The sequence below is a fragment of the Lepisosteus oculatus genome, chromosome 22, assembly GCF_040954835.1.
Source record: "Lepisosteus oculatus isolate fLepOcu1 chromosome 22, fLepOcu1.hap2, whole genome shotgun sequence".
Taxonomy (NCBI): Eukaryota; Metazoa; Chordata; class Actinopteri; order Semionotiformes; family Lepisosteidae; genus Lepisosteus; species Lepisosteus oculatus.
Window position 1 is genome coordinate 456,247 of NC_090717.1, and position 19,936 is coordinate 476,182.

General features: G+C 56.7%; 1 protein-coding gene and 1 long non-coding RNA gene across 7 annotated transcripts in view; one reads left to right on the plus strand and one right to left on the minus strand.

The window, feature by feature from the left end:
• LOC138224475 (uncharacterized) overlaps positions 1-19,936 on the minus strand; it is a 31,496-nt gene that overhangs the window by 9,933 nt on the left and 1,627 nt on the right. The gene's annotated exons all lie outside the window — the stretch shown is intronic.
• The window catches only part of depdc5 (DEP domain containing 5, GATOR1 subcomplex subunit), a 47,755-nt gene that overhangs the window by 3,206 nt on the left and 24,613 nt on the right, over positions 1-19,936 (plus strand). For 5 of the 6 annotated variants that reach the window (XM_069181893.1, XM_069181898.1, XM_069181894.1 and 2 more), the window contains exons 4-23: positions 1,430-1,476; positions 1,736-1,821; positions 2,095-2,178; positions 2,540-2,589; positions 2,684-2,753; positions 3,110-3,188; positions 7,109-7,170; positions 8,477-8,546; positions 8,664-8,736; positions 9,281-9,384; positions 9,470-9,544; positions 9,812-9,946; positions 10,355-10,416; positions 10,592-10,665; positions 10,809-10,878; positions 16,845-16,881; positions 17,316-17,436; positions 18,968-19,188; positions 19,268-19,468; positions 19,565-19,700. In XM_069181893.1, coding sequence (XP_069037994.1) covers positions 1,430-1,476; positions 1,736-1,821; positions 2,095-2,178; positions 2,540-2,589; positions 2,684-2,753; positions 3,110-3,188; positions 7,109-7,170; positions 8,477-8,546; positions 8,664-8,736; positions 9,281-9,384; positions 9,470-9,544; positions 9,812-9,946; positions 10,355-10,416; positions 10,592-10,665; positions 10,809-10,878; positions 16,845-16,881; positions 17,316-17,436; positions 18,968-19,188; positions 19,268-19,468; positions 19,565-19,700 — 1,857 coding nt within the window. The remainder of the gene's footprint in view (positions 1-1,429; positions 1,477-1,735; positions 1,822-2,094; positions 2,179-2,539; positions 2,590-2,683; positions 2,754-3,109; positions 3,189-7,108; positions 7,171-8,476; positions 8,547-8,663; positions 8,737-9,280; positions 9,385-9,469; positions 9,545-9,811; positions 9,947-10,354; positions 10,417-10,591; positions 10,666-10,808; positions 10,879-16,844; positions 16,882-17,315; positions 17,437-18,967; positions 19,189-19,267; positions 19,469-19,564; positions 19,701-19,936) is intronic. The other variant, XM_069181895.1, reaches the window with a different exon arrangement.

The following is a 19,936-nucleotide window of genomic DNA, read 5'->3' on the forward strand; positions in this document are numbered from 1 at the left end:
AGGACAGACACACACTGCACACAGCCCCACTGCAGAGCCCAGTGCAGGACAGACACACACTGCACACAGCCCCACTGCAGAGCCCAGTGCAGGACAGACACACACTGCACACAGCCCCACTGCAGAGCCCAGTGCAGGACAGACACACACTGCACACAGCCCCACTGCAGAGCCCAGCACAGGACAGACACACACTGCACACAGCCCCACTGCAGAGCCCAGCATAGGACAGACACACACTGCACACAGCCCCACTGCAGAGCCCAGCACAGGACAGACACACACTGCACACAGCCCCACTGCAGAGCACAGCACAGGACAGACACACACTGCACACAGCCCCCCTGCTGAGCCCAGCATAGGACAGACACACACTGCACACAGCCCCACTGCAGAGCCCAGTGCAGGACAGACAGACACTGCACACAGCCCCACTGCAGAGCCCAGTGCAGGACAGACACACACTGCACACAGCCCCACTGCAGAGCCCAGCACAGGACAGACACACACTGCACACAGCCCCACTGCAGAGCCCAGTGCAGGACAGACACACACTGCACACAGCCCCACTGCAGAGCCCAGTGCAGGACAGACACACACTGCACACAGCCCCACTGCAGAGCCCAGTGCAGGACAGACACACACTGCACACAGCCCCACTGCAGAGCACAGCATAGGACAGACACACACTGCACACAGCCCCCCTGCAGAGCCCAGCACAGGACAGACACACACTGACACAGCCCCCCTGCTGAGCACAGCATAGGATAGACACACACTGCACACAGCCCCACTGCAGAGCCCAGTGCAGGACAGACACAGACTGCACACAGCCCCACTGCAGAGCCCAGTGCAGGACAGACACACATGCACACAGCCTCACTGCAGAGAACAGTGCAGGACAGACACACACTGACACAGCCCCCCTGCTGAGCACAGTGCAGGACAGACACACACTGCACACAGCCTCACTGCAGAGAATAGTGCAGGACAGACACTGTACATATTATGTTCTAGGTCACTGTGTACAAAACTGACCTTACACCCTGTCAGTACATGAGCAGATGGCCTTTCTGGTAAAGATAAACAGAACTCATTCTACACAGATCAGCATGTAGGTGTATATCTGTAAAAACTGTTGTGTAGACAGATTTATAAATATCTTAGAATACAATTGGCATGTAAATGTATACACTACATCTTTAATATATGGGTCATCTTGTAGCAAATAGTGCCCTCTAGTGACATCAAGTAGAACTGCCCATTTTCACTCGTGCTTTTGTTTTGTTGGAAGCTAAAGGTTTCTGAAAGTTTTACAATTATTCATCTTTAAAACTTGCCACTTCTCTCCCTCTCTGCCTGTCCCTCCCTGCTCCTCTCCCTCTCTGCCTGTCCCTCCCTGCTCCTCTCTCTCTGCCTGTCTCTCCAGTCCTCTTCTGCTGCAGGTCAAGAGTCTGAAGGAGGACCTCCAGAAAGGTCGGTGCTGCAGTGGGTGTGGTCTGGGGTGGGATAGATGTGAGACGTGTCAGCCCTGATGACCCTGTGGGAGTGCCAGTTCTCTGCAGGGAAGGTCTCAGTGTGGGTCGGGGGCAGAATTGGGGTGTGTGTTGTGCCTGTTGCACCCCCTGTCTGCCGATAAGGGTGATTGTTCTCTGCTCAGTGTGACGGAGGTGAAGGCTTGTGAGGACTTAAGTTACAGCCTGCCGCCTCTGGATAGCGCTGCACTGTCTTTCAGAGACCATCAGCGTAGACCAGACCGTCGCCCAGGCTTTCAAACTGCGGGCCTACCAGGATGTCTTCGTCAATATCGTGGATCCTAAGGTACAGCCAGGCCAGGGGTCGCTGGGTCACTGCTGGGCAATCTGCAGCACTTGTAAGGAGTCAGGGACCAGCCCTGTCCTGTAGTGAGCCATGGTTTGGGATTGTAGAAACTGGGTTCAATTGGTCTTCTGTCCAGCACTTGAGTTCAGCTGTAGGTGCTGACAGCACAGCGGGCTCTGAATGCGCAGTCAGGGAAGTAGAGGCTACGGCAGGCGCCCCCTGTGGGCCGGTGTGGGCAGCGTGGCGTCTCTAACTGGGAGTGGTCTCTGACAGGATGTGACCCTGGACCTGGTGGAGCTGACCTTTAAGGACCAGTACATCGGGAGAGGGGACATGTGGCGCCTGAAAAAGAGCCTGGTGAGTGTGCGGAGAGTGAGAGAGAGAGTGTGCAAGGGAGTGCGCATAAGGGGGTGTGCCCATGTGCAAAAGAGTGTTACAAGAGAATGTGAGGGAGTGCACAAGTGTGCGGGGGAGTGAGAACAAGAGAGCGTGCCAGTGTGGAAGAGTGTGTGCGAGAGGGTGAAAGGGAGTGCGCAAGTGTGTGAGGGGGTGCACAAATGTGTGAGGAAGTAAGTGCGAGTGTGTAAGAGAGTGCGAGGGAGTGAGTGTGAATGAGAGTGTGTGAAAGTGTGCTCTAGTGAGTGCGCGTGCAAGGGAGTGAGAGAGACTGAGCTCCAGGAGGTTGGCCGTTGTGCCCTGATGTCTCCTCTGTGTCCAGGTGAGCACCTGCGCCTATGTGACACAGAAGGTGGAGTTTGCTGGGATCAGGTAGGGCTCCTGCCTCCTCTGTCCGCGCTGACTCCTCTCTGCCTCCTGCGGCGAACAGGGTGGGTTTGAGCTCCTCTCTGTGTGTGTGGCGCAGGGCCCAGGCCAGCGAGCTGTGGGTGCGAGGAGAGAAGGTGACCTGTGGCTACATCAGTGAGGACAGCCGGGTGAGTCGCCCTGCTCGGGCTGTGCTGATTGAACTGTTGTAGCAGAAATTCAGAAACTGACGCAGGAAAATTCCTGGAACTCCACATCAGCCTTTTGTCCAGATCAGGTCAGGGCTCCTGCTGTTGAGGTCCAGGCTGCTGTCCCAGAGCTGCAGCAGAGACAAGACAGGTCTTAGAAAATGAAGAGAGGCACCATTCAGCTGCTGTGGCCATTCTTAGCTAACTGAGCCCAGGAGCTCATCCAGCCTTCCTGAAGGCAGCCAGGGGACCGGCTTCAGCAGCACCGCTGGAGGCTCGATCTGAAGACTCGCTTGGTGGGGTCTCTTGTTCAGTCTCTCCTCCCTCACTCTCTCCAGGTGGTCTTCCGCTCCACCTCTGCGATGGTCTACATCTTCATCCAGATGAGCTGTGAGATGTGGGATTTCGATATTTACGGTGAGGTGTAGAATCCCTCCATTCTCCCACTGTGTCAGGTGTGCGTGAACTGTGTGTCAGGTGTGCGTGAACTGTGTGTCAGGTGTGCGTGAACTGTGTGTCAGGTGTGCGTGAACTGTGTGTCAGGTGTGCGTGAACTGTGTGTCAGGTGTGCGTGAACTGTGTGTCAGGTGTGCGTGAACTGTGTGTCAGGTGTGCGTGAACTATGGGGCAGAGTGTCAGGTGTGTGTGAACTATGGGGCAGGTGTGTGTGAACTGTGGGGCAGAGTGTCAGGTGTGCGTGAACTGTGTGTCAGGTGTGCGTGAACTGTGGGGCAGAGTGTCAGGTGTGCGTGAACTGTGGGGCAGAGTGTCAGGTGTGTGTGAACTGTGTGTCAGGTGTGTGTGAACTGTGGGGCAGAGTGTCAGGTGTGTGTGAACTGTGGGGCAGAGTGTCAGGTGTGCGTGAACTGTGTGTCAGGTGTGCGTGAACTGTGTGAACTGTGTGTCAGGTGTGTGTGAACTGTGGGGAAGAGTGTCAGGTGTGTGTGAACTATGGGGCAGAGTGTCAGGTGTGTGTGAACTGTGGGGCAGGTGTGTGTGAACTGTGGGGCAGAGTGTCAGGTGTGCGTGAACTGTGGGGCAGGTGTGCGTGAACTGTGTGTCAGGTGTGTGTGAACTGTGGGGCAGAGTGTCAGGTGTGTGTGAACTGTGGGGCAGGTGTGTGTGAACTGTGGGGCAGAGTGTCAGGTGTGCGTGAACTGTGGGGCAGGTGTGCGTGAACTGTGTGTCAGGTGTGTGTGAACTGTGGGGCAGAGTGTCAGGTGTGCGTGAACTGTGTGTCAGGTGTGCGTGAACTGTGTGTCAGGTGTGCGTGAACTGTGTGTCAGGTGTGCGTGAACTGTGTGTCAGGTGTGCGTGAACTGTGGGGCAGGTGTGTGTGAACTGTGGGGCAGAGTGTCAGGTGTGCGTGAACTGTGGGGCAGGTGTGCGTGAACTGTGGGGCAGAGTGTCAGGTGTGCGTGAACTGTGTGTCAGGTGTGCGTGAACTGTGGGGCAGAGTGTCAGGTGTGCGTGAACTGTGGGGCAGAGTGTCAGGTGTGCGTGAACTGTGTGTCAGGTGCGCGTGAACTGTGGGGCAGAGTGTCAGGTGCGCGTGAACTGTGGGGCAGAGTGTCAGGTGCGCGTGAACTGTGGGGCAGAGTGTCAGGTGCGCGTGAACTGTGGGGCAGAGTGTCAGGTGCGCGTGAACTGTGGGGCAGAGTGTCAGGTGCGCGTGAACTGTGGGGCAGAGTGTCAGGTGCGCGTGAACTGTGGGGCAGAGTGTCAGGTGCGTGTGAACTGTGGGGCAGAGTGTCAGGTGCGTGTGAACTGTGGGGCAGAGTGTCAGGTGTGTGTGAACTGTGTGTCAGGTGTGTGTGAACTGTGGGGCAGAGTGTCAGGTGTGTGTGAACTGTGGGGCAGAGTGTCAGGTGTGTGTGAACTGTGTGTCAGGTGTGTGTGAACTGTGTGTCAGGTGTGTGTGAACTGTGTGTCAGGTGTGTGTGAACTGTGTGTCAGGTGTGTGTGAACTGTGGGGCAGAGTGTCAGGTGTGTGTGAACTGTGTGTCAGGTGTGTGTGAACTGTGGGGCAGAGTGTCAGGTGTGCGTGAACTGTGTGTCAGGTGTGCGTGAACTGTGTGTCAGGTGTGCGTGAACTGTGGGGCAGAGTGTCAGGTGTGTGTGAACTGTGTGTCAGGTGTGTGTGAACTGTGGGGCAGAGTGTCAGGTGTGCGTGAACTGTGTGTCAGGTGTGCGTGAACTGTGTGTCAGGTGTGCGTGAACTGTGTGTCAGGTGTGCGTGAACTGTGGGGCAGAGTGTCAGGTGTGTGTGAACTGTGTGTCAGGTGTGTGTGAACTGTGGGGCAGAGTGTCAGGTGTGCGTGAACTGTGGGGCAGAGTGTCAGGTGTGTGTGAACTGTGGGGCAGAGTGTCAGGTGTGTGTGAACTGTGGGGCAGAGTGTCAGGTGTGCGTGAACTGTGTGTCAGGTGTGCGTGAACTGTGGGGCAGAGTGTCAGGTGTGTGTGAACTGTGTGTCAGGTGCGTGTGAACTGTGGGGCAGAGTGTCAGGTGCGTGTGAACTGTGGGGCAGAGTGTCAGGTGCGTGTGAACTGTGGGGCAGAGTGTCAGGTGCGTGTGAACTGTGGGGCAGAGTGTCAGGTGCGTGTGAACTGTGGGGCAGAGTGTCAGGTGTGTGTGAACTGTGTGTCAGGTGTGTGTGAACTGTGGGGCAGAGTGTCAGGTGTGTGTGAACTATGGGGCAGAGTGTCAGGTGTGTGTGAACTGTGTGTCAGGTGTGTGTGAACTGTGTGTCAGGTGTGTGTGAACTGTGGGGCAGAGTGTCAGGTGTGTGTGAACTGTGTGTCAGGTGTGTGTGAACTGTGTGTCAGGTGTGTGTGAACTGTGGGGCAGAGTGTCAGGTGTGTGTGAACTGTGGGGCAGAGTGTCAGGTGTGCGTGAACTGTGTGTCAGGTGTGCGTGAACTGTGTGTCAGGTGTGCGTGAACTGTGGGGCAGAGTGTCAGGTGTGTGTGAACTGTGTGTCAGGTGTGTGTGAACTGTGGGGCAGAGTGTCAGGTGTGTGTGAACTGTGGGGCAGAGTGTCAGGTGTGCGTGAACTGTGTGTCAGGTGTGCGTGAACTGTGGGGCAGAGTGTCAGGTGTGTGTGAACTGTGGGGCAGAGTGTCAGGTGTGTGTGAACTGTGGGGCAGAGTGTCAGGTGTGCGTGAACTGTGTGTCAGGTGTGCGTGAACTGTGTGTCAGGTGTGCGTGAACTGTGGGGCAGAGTGTCAGGTGTGTGTGAACTGTGTGTCAGGTGTGTGTGAACTGTGTGTCAGGTGTGCGTGAACTGTGGGGCAGAGTGTCAGGTGTGCGTGAACTGTGTGTCAGGTGTGCGTGAACTGTGTGTCAGGTGTGTGTGAACTGTGGGGCAGAGTGTCAGGTGTGTGTGAACTGTGTGTCAGGTGTGCGTGAACTGTGGGGCAGAGTGTCAGGTGTGTGTGAACTGTGGGGCAGGTGTGTGTGAACTGTGGGGCAGGTGTGCGTGAACTGTGTGTCAGGTGTGTGTGAACTGTGGGGCAGAGTGTCAGGTGTGCGTGAACTGTGTGTCAGGTGTGCGTGAACTGTGGGGCAGAGTGTCAGGTGCGCGTGAACTGTGGGGCAGAGTGTCAGGTGTGCGTGAACTGTGGGGCAGAGTGTCAGGTGTGCGTGAACTGTGGGGCAGGTGTGCGTGAACTGTGGGGCAGGTGTGCGTGAACTGTGGGGCAGAGTGTCAGGTGTGCGTGAACTGTGGGGCAGGTGTGCGTGAACTGTGGGGCAGAGTGTCAGGTGTGTGTGAACTGTGGGGCAGGTGTGCGTGAACTGTGGGGCAGAGTGTCAGGTGTGCGTGAACTGTGGGGCAGAGTGTCAGGTGTGCGTGAACTGTGTGTCAGGTGCGCGTGAACTGTGGGGCAGAGTGTCAGGTGCGTGTGAACTGTGGGGCAGAGTGTCAGGTGCGTGTGAACTGTGGGGCAGAGTGTCAGGTGTGTGTGAACTGTGTGTCAGGTGTGTGTGAACTGTGGGGCAGAGTGTCAGGTGTGTGTGAACTATGGGGCAGAGTGTCAGGTGTGTGTGAACTGTGTGTCAGGTGTGTGTGAACTGTGTGTCAGGTGTGTGTGAACTGTGGGGCAGAGTGTCAGGTGTGTGTGAACTGTGTGTCAGGTGTGTGTGAACTGTGTGTCAGGTGTGTGTGAACTGTGGGGCAGAGTGTCAGGTGTGTGTGAACTGTGGGGCAGAGTGTCAGGTGTGTGTGATCTGTGTGTCAGGTTTGTGTCAACTGTGATCTGTGTGTTAGCTGTGGGCTGTGTGTGTGATCTCCAGCTCAGTGACAATGCACTGAGCTCTCTCTCCTCTCCGGTCTGCAGGAGATCTTTACTTTGAGAAGGCTGTCAACGGCTTCCTTTCCGACCTGTTTGCCAAGTGGAAGGTGGGTGTGCAGTGGGACCCCGTCTCGCCGCTGGTCTCGCAGTGGGACCCCGTCTCGCCGCTGGTCTCGCAGTGCGGGACCCCGTCTCGCCGCTGGTCTCGCAGTGCGGGACCCCGTCTCGCCGCTGGTCTCGCAGTGCGGGACCCCGTCTCGCCGCTGGTCTCGCAGTGGGACCCCGTCTCGCCGCTGGTCTCGCAGTGCGGGACCCCGTCTCGCCGCTGGTCTCGCAGTGCGGGACCCCGTCTCGCCGCTGGTCTCGCAGTGCGGGACCCCGTCTCGCCGCTGGTCTCGCAGTGCGGGACCCCGTCTCGCCGCTGGTCTCGCAGTGCGGGACCCCGTCTCGCCGCTGGTCTCGCAGTGCGGGACCCCGTCTCGCCGCTGGTCTCGCAGTGCGGGACCCCGTCTCGCCGCTGGTCTCGCAGTGAGCTCGAGACCCGAGAGGCTGACAGGCGGGTGGCCATTCAGCCAGGAGCTGAGTGGGTCTATCGTGTTGTCTAGCTGCTGCCGTAAAGAGCCCAGAGTTCTGCCTGTTCCAGACACCCACAGCTCTTTGTGTAACGTGTTTCCCCGTGTTCTCCAGCCCAAATGAAACCCCTTTTAGTTTCCAGTTGTGATGCTCGTGTCACTACTGAGTGATAAACAGTCCCTGGAGCTGTTCAGCTGAGGAGATTTATCTCTGAAGATGATGTCAGTATAGAGACATAATCTGTATATAACGATCATTGAGGCAGCTCTACTCTGAGCTCTTTCTAGGGCAATAATATTTTGGGTGTGGTTTGGTGACCAAGACTGAAAACAGTGTTTAGCATGACATTGAGTGTGCCCTCCCTGGGGTGGCAAAGAAATTGGCGAACCATGTTTCATCCTTGATAAATGACTCAGTCAGATCAGATTTCTTTCCCCAAAAGCCTACCTTTCAGCTATGTGTCATCTTCTGCTTTGTGTTCGCTTACCTGCCTGCCTGCCCGCCTGCCTGTGGCTCCTGCTCTGTGTTCGCCTGCCTGCCTGTCATCTGCGTCCTGGCTCCTGCTCTGTGTTCGCCTGCCTGCCTGTCATCTGCGTCCCGGCTCCTGCTCTGTGTTCGCCTGTCTGCCTGTCGTCTGCGTCCCGGCTCCTGCTCTGTGTTCGCCTGTCTGCCTGTCGTCTGCGTCCCGGCTCCTGCTCTGTGTTCGCCTGCCTGCCTGTCATCTGCGTCCCGGCTCCTGCTCTGTGTTCGCCTGCCTGCCTGTCATCTGCGTCCCGGCTTCTGCTCTGTGTTCGCCTGCCTGCCTGTCAGTTACTTCTTGTCTTCTGCTCTGTTACCCAGGAGAAGAACTCCAGCCACGAGGTGACGGTCGTGCTGTTCTCACGGACGTTTTACGATGCCAAGACTATCGGTACGGCCTCCTGCCTCTCTGCTCTGGAACTGAACCAGACTTGCGTCTCATGCAGTAAAAAAGAAACTTCTACAACGTTTCTTTGAAACCCTGTCTCTCTCTGCTCCCTGCCTCCAGAGGAGTTTCCCGAGATCCACCGAGGCTCCATCTGTCAGGACCACGAGGGCCGGTTCTACGAGGACTTCTACAGGTCTGGTCTGGTCTCAGCCGGGCCGTGACGAGCAGCATGGTGGGCGTTGCCACCTCGCAGCCCCCGGCCAGGGCTCAGGGCGGCTGGGCTGCTGGTGCAGGATGGCGGCTGAGTGGTGGGGAAGCGGGGCTGCTCCTGTGTGTGGTGTGTGTGTGTAACGGGCTGGAGTATCTGCTGCCGAGAGAAGTGCTGTGTCTATGCAGCTGTTATTGCCTGAAGGGGGGGGGGTAGAGAATATATGGTCATCAGCAGTGACAGATGACAAACTGAGTGCTCTTGGGGACATGGTGGGATTGACCTGGGCTAGAACAGGTCTGCTGAGGTCTGGAGCAGTGCAGTGCGGTCCTGGCTGAGCTCTTTCTGGGTTCTACAGTGCAGCCTCCTGGCCTCCCTGCAGGCGAAGGAGGTTCTGACGTCCCCCTGGTCTGCAGGGCTGGGCTGCTCCTGTGCGTGGTGTGTGTGTAACAGGCTGGCAAGATAATACTCCCTGTTTATTAAGGGGGTCAATATTTCATTTCTCACGCGTGTGTCTGTGTGCACGCAGGGTGGTGGCCCAGAACGAGCGGCGCGAGGAGTGGACGTCTCTGTTGGTCACCATTAAGAAGCTGTTTATCCAGTACCCCGTGCTGGTGCGGCTGCAGGGCACAGGTGTGCGCGGGCCCGGAGGGGAGGGGCAGCTCAGGGCGGGGCTCCCGAGGAGCGTCTGTTTTAATAATGTGTGTCTGCATTTCAGAGGACTTCCCCAGGGGACACAACTCCACAGCCGCTGAGGGAAACTACCTGGAGGCCATCAACCTCTCCTTCAACGGTGAGGCCTGCTGTAGTTCGTGTCTGTCTCTCCCTCTCTCAATTCAGTTTAGGAAGCTTTATTGGCATGACCAATGGCGTGCCAAAATACAGTTAACATAAGATCTACAGACATTTACACTATAGACACATCATAATACATTTACACATAGAGCATTAATGAGAGACAGGCTCAGCCTCTCTCTTCACATTCCTCTTCCCCCCTCTCTCTCTGCTGCACTGCTGCTCCAGTCCTAGTGATGGTGCTGTGTCTTGTGTGTGATTCCAGTGTTTGACAAGCACTATATTAACCGGAACTTCGACCGGACGGGTCAGATGTCCGTGGTGATCACTCCAGGGGTGGGTGTGTTCGAGGTGGACCGGCTGCTCATGATCCTCACCAAGCAGCGCATGATCGACAACGGTGAGGACACCCGCGCGCCCCCCAAAAAACCCTCATCCTGCCCTCGTCCCTCAGATTCCCAGAGCCCAGCGGTCTGATCCGCTCCGGGTTTTACAGTGCTGTCGATCTCTAGCGGTCTAGCTCTCAGCTGGAGAGAGTGGAGAGTCAGTAGGTGAGCATCTGTAGACTGTTTTAAAGGGAGTGAGTGGAACAGAGTGTTGTCATGGAAACTGCAGGTTACTCCGCCAGCAGGAAGCTGTGTTTCCTGGAAGGGTGCTGGAGTTTGCCAGGTGTGTGTGTGTGTGTCTGTGGTGCCATTGTGGGCTCAGCGGTGAGCTCGACTGGTATCGCACGTGAGCTGTGATGACCAGCGCAGTGCGTGGTGGAGATGATGATGATGATGATGATGATGATGGTGTTTCCTGGCAGGTATTGGAGTTGACCTGGTCTGTATGGGGGAGCAGCCGCTGCACGCCGTCCCTCTCTTCAAGGTGAGAGGACGTCTTGCCTGATCCCTGATGACCTAAAACCTGATCCCAGGTCCGATCTCGGGACCTGATCCCAGATGTTCCCTTGGGACCAGATCCCAGATCCACCCTCGGGAGTCCCTGGGTCTTGTGCTTGTGTCTGGCGCTGTGCTGACCCAGGGTGTGGTGTTGTCCACAGCTGCACAACCGCAGTGTGCCGGGAGACTCGCGGCTGGGCGACGACTACAATCTGCCGCACTGGATCAACCACAGGTGCGCCGGCGCCCTCGGCCCTGCCTCTCCGCCCCAGACCCGTCCTGCTTATTGCCAAGTGGCCGAGACCGTTAACGAGTGAGTCGTGTTTGTGGAGCTGAGTGTCCAGAGACCTGTGCTGTACTGATCCTCTGTGTCCACAGTTTCTACACCTCCAAGAGCCAGAGCGCCTGCAGCTGCTTCACCCCCCGGATCAAACTGGCAGGGAGCAAGGTACAGCACTGGCACACCAGTCAGCACACTGACACACCAGTCAGCACACCAGTCAGCACACTGACACACCAGTCAGCACACCAGTCAGCACACTGGCACACCAGTCAGCACACCAGTCAGCACACTGACACACCAGTCAGCACACTGGCACACCAGTCAGCACACTGACACACCAGTCAGCACACTGACACACCGACCGACACACCAGTCAGCACACTGACACACCAGTCAGCACACTGACACACCGACTGACACACCAGTCAGCACACTGACACACCAGTCAGCACACTGACACACCAGTCAGCACACCAGTCAGCACACTGACACACCAGTCAGCACACTGGCACACCAGTCAGCACACTGGCACACCAGTCAGCACACTGTCACACCGACCGGCACACCAGTCAGCACACTGACACACCAGTCAGCACACCAGTCAGCACACTGGCACACCAGTCAGCACACTGACACACCGACCGGCACACCAGTCAGCACACTGGCACACCAGTCAGCACACTGACACACCAGTCAGCACACTGACACACCGACCGGCACACCAGTCAGCACACTGACACACCAGTCAGCACACCAGTCAGCACACTGACACACCAGTCAGCACACTGACACACCGACCGGCACACCAGTCAGCACACTGACACACCAGTCAGCACACTGACACACCGACCGGCACACCAGTCAGCACACTGACACACCAGTCAGCACACTGACACACCGACCGGCACACCAGTCAGCACACTGACACACCAGTCAGCACACTGACACACCGACCGGCACACCAGTCAGCACACTGACACACCAGTCAGCACACTGACACACCGACCGGCACACCAGTCAGCACACTGACACACCAGTCAGCACACCAGTCAGCACACTGGCACACCAGTCAGCACACTGACACACCGACCGGCACACCAGTCAGCACACTGACACACCAGTCAGCACACTGACACACCGACCGGCACACCAGTCAGCACACCAGTCAGCACACTGACACACCAGTCAGCACACCAGTCAGCACACTGGCACACCAGTCAGCACACTGACACACCGACCGACACACCAGTCAGCACACTGACACACCGACCGGCACACCAGTCAGCACACTGACACACCGACTGACACACCAGTCAGCACACTGACACACCAGTCAGCACACTGACACATCGACTGGCACACCAGTCAGCACACTGACACACCAGTCAGCACACTGACACACCGACCAGCACACCAGTCAGCACACTGACACACCGACCGACACACCAGTCAGCACACTGACACACCAGTCAGCACACTGACATACTGACCGGCACACCAGTCAGAACACTGACACACCGACCGACACACCAGTCAGCACACTGGCACACCAGTCAGTACACTGACACACTGACCAGCACACCACTCAGCACACTGACACACCAGTCAGCACACTGACACACTGACTGACACACCAGTCAGCACACTGACACACCAACCGACACACCAGTCAGCACACTGACACACCAGTCAGCACACCAGTCAGCACACTGGCACACCAGTCAGCACACTGACACACCGACCGACACACCAGTCAGCACACTGACACACCGACTGACACACCAGTCAGCACACTGACACACCGACCGACACACCAGTCAGCACACTGACACACCAGTCAGTACACTGACACACCGACCGACACACCAGTCAGCACACTGACACACCAGTCAGCACACTGACACACCGACCGGCACACCAGTCAGCACACTGACACACCAGTCAGCACACTGACACACCGACCGGCACACCAGTCAGCACACTGACACACCGACCGACACACCAGTCAGCACACTGACACACCGACCGACACACCAGTCAGCACACTGACACACCGACTGACACACCAGTCAGCACACTGACACACCAGTCAGCACACTGACACACCGACTGACACACCAGTCAGCACACTGACACACCAGTCAGCACACTGACACCCAGACCGGCACACCAGTCAGCACACTGACACACCGACCGGCACACCAGTCAGCACACTGGCACACCAGTCAGCACACTGACACCCAGACCAGCACACCAGTCAGCACACTGACACACTGACCGACACACCAGTCAGCACACTGACACACCGACCGACACACCAGTCAGCACACTGGCACACCAGTCAGCACACTGACACACCGACTGACACACCAGTCAGCACACTGACACACCAGTCAGCACACTGACACACCGACCGGCACACCAGTCAGCACACTGACACACCGACTGACACACCAGTCAGCACACTGACACACCAGTCAGCACACTGACACACCAGTCAGCACACTGACACACCGACTGACACACCAGTCAGCACACTGACACACCAGTCAGCACACTGACACCCAGACCGGCACACCAGTCAGCACACTGACACACCGACCGGCACACCAGTCAGCACACTGGCACACCAGTCAGCACACTGACACCCAGACCAGCACACCAGTCAGCACACTGACACACTGACCGACACACCAGTCAGCACACTGACACACCAGTCAGCACACTGACACACCGACTGACACACCAGTCAGCACACTGACACACCAGTCAGCACACTGACACACCGACCGGCACACCAGTCAGCACACTGACACACCGACCGACACACCAGTCAGCACACTGACACCCAGACCGGGACATTGGCACCCAGACTGGCACACCGACTGGCAAGCTCACCAGCACACTGACACACTGACCGGCACGCTGGCACCCAGACTGGCACACGAGTCAGCACACTGACCGGCACGCACACCAGCACACTGACGCACTGACCGGCACGCACTCCAGCACACTGACGAACTGACCGGCACGCACACCAGCACACTGACGCACTGACCGGCACGCACTCCAGCACACTGACAAACTGACCGGCACGCACTCCAGCACACTGACGCACTGACCGGCACGCACTCCAGCACACTGACGCACTGACCGGCACGCACACCAGCACACTGACGCACTGACCGGCACGCACACCAGCACACTGACGCACTGACCGGCACGCACACCAGCACACTGACGCACTGACCGGCACGCACTCCAGCACACTGACGCACTGACCGGCACGCACTCCAGCACACTGACGAACTGACTGGCACGCACTCCAGCACACTGACGCACTGACCGGCACGCACACCAGCACACTGACGCACTGACCGGCACGCACACCAGCACACTGACGCACTGACCGGTACTCCAAAACACCAACTGGCATAACAACACAGACCGGGAATACTGACACACAAACCTGCACACCAGCCAGCACTGCAACACACTGACTCTCACACTGATATTGACACACGGGCACACTGACTCTCACCCTGATAATGACACACTGACTCTCACCCTGATAATGACACACTGACTCTCACACTGATATTGACACACGGGCACACTGACTCTCACCCTGATAATGACACACTGACTCTCACACTGATATTGACACACCGACACACTGACTCTCACACTGATATTGACACACCGACACACTGACTCTCACACCGATAATGACACACTGACTCTCACACTGATATTGACACACTGACTCTCACACTGATATTGACACACCGACTCTCACACTGATATTGACACACTGACTCTCACACTGATATTGACACACCGACACACTGACTCTCACCCTGATAATGACACACTGACTCTCACACTGATAATGACACACTGACTCTCACACTGATATTGACACACTGACTCTCACACTGATATGGACACACGGGCACACTGACTCTCACACTGATAATGACACACTGACTCTCACACTGATAATGACACACGGGCACACTGACTCTCACCCTGATAATGACACACTGACTCTCACACCGATAATGACACACTGACTCTCACACCGATAATGACACACTGACTCTCACACTGATATTGACACACCGACACACTGACTCTCACACCGATAATGACACACTGACTCTCACACCGATAATGACACACTGACTCTCACACCGATAATGACACACTGACTCTCACACTGATATTGACACACGGGCACACTGACTCTCACCCTGATAATGACACACTGACTCTCACACTGATATTGACACACCGGCACACTGACTCTCACCCTGATAATGACACACTGACTCTCACACTGATAATGACACACTGACTCTCACACTGATATTGACACACTGACTCTCACACTGATATTGACACACGGGCACACTGACTCTCACACTGATAATGACACACTGACTCTCACACTGATAATGACACACTGACTCTCACACTGATATTGACACACGGGCACACTGACTCTCACACTGATATTGACACACGGGCACACTGACTCTCACACTGATAATGACACACTGACTCTCACACTGATATTGACACACGGGCACACTGACTCTCACACTGATATTGACACACGGGCACACTGACTCTCACACTAATATTGACACACTGACTCTCACACTGATATTGACACACGGGCACACTGACTCTCACACTGATATTGACACACTGACTCTCACACTGATAATGACACACGGGCACACTGACTCTCACACTGATAATGACACACGGGCACACTGACTCTCACACTGATATTGACACACGGGCACACTGACTCTCACACTGATAATGACACACTGACTCTCACACTGATATTGACACACGGGCACACTGACTCTCACACTGATATTGACACACGGGCACACTGACTCTCACACTGATAATGACACACTGACTCTCACACTGATATTGACACACTGACTCTCACACTGATATTGACACACGGGCACACTGACTCTCACACTGATAATGACACACTGACTCTCACACTGATAATGACACACTGACTCTCACACTGATATTGACACACGGGCACACTGACTCTCACACTGATAATGACACACTGACTCTCACACTGATAATGACACACTGACTCTCACACCGATAATGACACACTGACTCTCACACTGATAATGACACACCGGCACACCGACTCTCACACTGATAATGACACACTGACTCTCACACTGATATTGACACACTGCACACTGACTCTCACACTGATAATGACACACTGACTCTCACACTGATATTGACACACCGGCACACTGACTCTCACCCTGATAATGACACACTGACTCTCACACTGATATTGACACACCGGCACACTGACTCTCACCCTGATAATGACACACTGACTCTCACACTGATATTGACACACCGGCACACCGACTCTCACACTGATATTGACACACGGGCACACTGACTCTCACACTGATATTGACACACGGGCACACTGACTCTCACACTGATAATGACACACTGACTCTCACACTGATATTGACACACTGACTCTCACACTGATATTGACACACGGGCACACTGACTCTCACACTGATAATGACACACTGACTCTCACACTGATAATGACACACTGACTCTCACACTGATATTGACACACGGGCACACTGACTCTCACACTGATAATGACACACTGACTCTCACACTGATAATGACACACTGACTCTCACACCGATAATGACACACTGACTCTCACACTGATAATGACACACCGGCACACCGACTCTCACACTGATAATGACACACTGACTCTCACACTGATATTGACACACTGCACACTGACTCTCACACTGATAATGACACACTGACTCTCACACTGATATTGACACACCGGCACACTGACTCTCACCCTGATAATGACACACTGACTCTCACACTGATATTGACACACCGGCACACTGACTCTCACCCTGATAATGACACACTGACTCTCACACTGATATTGACACACCGGCACACCGACTCTCACACCGATACTGTCTCAGGTGGGGAGATGGAGGAGGGACATGACACCCAGACCTCTTGCTTTCTCTCCACATGCTCTTGCCTGACTCCTGCTACAGCCCCCCAGCGAGAGAGGAAGAAATGGCAGAGACCACGGTGAGATACCCCTGTCCCGTGTCCACGTGCTCAGTGTGTGTTCAATAATCCAAATATGCCTTAGGTGTCTGCATTATACATGTAATCAGTTTATTTTGATCTTTTCCTAAGAGATTCATGGATCTATAGTGACATTTCAGACAAGAATACAGACCGACCATGGGGGTTTCACAGGTGTTTACTTGGCATTTACCTGTGCTGTACTTACCTGTGCTTGTAGCTCTGCATGGGAGAATATTGCTCGTATGTCCTGCAGAAGGTCTCTGTGCCAGTTTGATTTCTGGGTGTTGTTGGCCTTCCCTGTGCCAGAGTGGACCCTTGTGTTTGGAAAGCTTGAATTTAACGCTCCCTTCACTGCTTCATCATACTGGTTTCTGATGAAGGCGTTAGTGATGGTCTGTCTGATGTGTGTTCCCCCAACCCTCTCCGTCCAGCCCTGGGGGCGCCCAAGGACTCGGAGAACAGCTTGCCCATCCAGGTGGACTATGATGCCTACGACGCCCAGGTGTTCAGACTGCCAGGGCCCTCCCGCACACAGCGCAGCACCAACTTCAGGTACAGGCAGGGTGACAGGTGTGTGCAGGCGTGGGAAGAGAGAGACGGGTGTGTGCAGGTGTGGGAAGAGAGAGACGGGTGTGTGCAGGTGTGGGAAGAGAGAGACGGGTGTGTGCAGGTGTGGGAAGAGAGAGACGGGTGTGTGCAGGTGTGGGAAGAGAGAGACGGGCGTGTGCAGGTGTAAGAAGAGAGAGACGGGCGTGTGCAGGTGTGGGAAGAGAGAGACGGGCGTGTGCAGGTGTGGGAAGAGAGAGACGGGCGTGTGCAGGTGTGAGAAGAGAGAGACGGGCGTGTGCAGGTGTGGGAAGAGAGAGACGGGCGTGTGCAGGTGTAGGAAGAGAGAGACGGGCGTGTGCAGGTGTAAGAAGAGGGAGACGGGTGTGTGCAGGTGTAGGAAGAGAGAGACGGGCGTGTGCAGGTGTGGGAAGAGAGAGACGGGCGTGTGCAGGTGTGAGAAGAGAGAGACGGGCGTGTGCAGGTGTGAGAAGAGGGAGACGGGCGTGTGCAGGTGTGGGAAGAGAGAGACGGGCGTGTGCAGGTGTGGGAAGAGAGAGACGGGCGTGTGCAGGTGTAGGAAGAGAGAGACGGGCGTGTGCAGGCGTAAGAAGAGGGAGACGGGTGTGTGCAGGCGTGAGAAGAGGGAGACGGGTGTGTGCAGGCGTGAGAAGAGGGAGACGGGTGTGTGCAGGTGTGGGAAGAGAGACGGGTGTGTGCTGAGAGAACAGGGAGGCGTGTGCTGAGAGAACAGGGAGGCGTGTGCTGAGAGAACAGGGGGTGTGTGCTGAGAGAACAGGGGGTGTGTGCTGAGAGAACAGGGGGCGTGTGCTGAGAGAACAGGGAGGCGTGTGCTGAGAGAACAGGGAGGCGTGTGCTGAGAGAACAGGGAGGCGTGTGCTGAGAGAACAGGGAGGCGTGTGCTGAGAGAACAGGGAGGCGTGTGCTGAGAGAACAGGGGGCGTGTGCTGAGAGAACAGGGGGCGTGTGCTGAGAGAACAGGGAGGCGTGTGCTGAGAGAACAGGGAGGCGTGTGCTGAGAGAACAGGGAGGCGTGTGCTGAGAGAACAGGGGGGGTGTGCTGAGAGAACAGGGGGGGTGTGCTGAGCGAACAGGGGGGGTGTGCTGAGCGAACAGGAGGTGTGTGCTGAGAGAACAGGGAGGCGTGTGCTGAGAGAACAGGGAGGCGTGTGCTGAGAGAACAGGGAGGCGTGTGCTGAGCGAACAGGGGGTGTGTGCTGAGCGAACAGGGGGTGTGTGCTGAGAGAACAGGGAGGCGTGTGCTGAGAGAACAGGGAGGCGTGTGCTGAGAGAACAGGAGGCGTGTGCTGAGAGAACAGGAGGCGTGTGCTGAGAGAACAGGAGGCGTGTGCTGAGAGAACAGGAGGCGTGTGCTGAGAGAACAGGGAGGTGTGTGCTGAGAGAACAGGGAGGCGTGTGCTGAGAGAACAGGGAGGCGTGTGCTGAGCAGGTGGGCAGAGGTCTGCACAAGGTGTGGTTTGGATGTGTGACCCCGCGGCTCCGCTGGCCCGTGCAGGGCGGCGCGTGATCGGGACCGGGAGGCCAGCGGCAGGAAGAGCTCCAGCTCGTGCGACGTGTCGGGGAGCCCCCCGCCCGGCCGGGCCCCCGGGCCCGAGGAGCAGCGCAGCCTGGCGTCGGACGACAGCCTGAGCCGCGTCTCCAACATCCTGCTCATCCCGCGGCCGCCTGCCGCGCAGTACGAGGTCAGCAGCTCGCTGGGGTACACCAGCACACGAGGTGAGGCTCGGCTCTGCTGGCGGCCCGGCCCGGCCCGGCCCGGCTGGCCCCGGGCTCAGTCTCCGGCTCTCTCCCCCAGAGCTGCTGGAGAAGATGATGGAGTCGCAGCGGGACTCCAGCGCTCCGGGCCGCTTCCACGTGGGCAGCGCGGAGTCGACGCTGCACGTGCGCCCCGGGGGGTACACCCCGCAGCGGGCTCTCATCAACCCCTTCGCCCCGTCCCGCATGCCCATGAAGCTCACCTCCAACCGGCGCCGCTGGATGCACACCTTTCCCGTCGGTGAGACGCTCGGCCCGCGCCCCGCCTCCTCCCTGTACCCCCGGCCACCCACGCCTGTACCCCCCCTGCAGCTCTGTGCTTTGCGGTTCTGTCCAGGCCCGTCCGGGGAGGCGATCCAGATCCACCACCAGACCCGGCAGAACATGGCCGAGCTCCAGGGCAGCGGCCAGAGAGACTCCGCCCACACGTCCGCCGAGCTGCTGGAGCTGGCCTATCACGAGGCCACAGGCCGGTAGGACCCGCCCACCCACAGGGGGAGGGGGAGGGGCCAGACCACAGCGGGGTGCAGCACAGATACACAGATGCTCTGATTGTTCTTTTGGTTTGGGTTTTGCCCTCAATCGAGTCTCTGACATTTAAACGAGCTCCTTGCAAAGATGCAGGGCGGGGTTTCTGGAAAGCATGAGCCTCCTGCCTGAGTGTTTGGTTTTCCTCTTGCTCTCCTGCCTGTCTCTCTGCCCGCCCGCG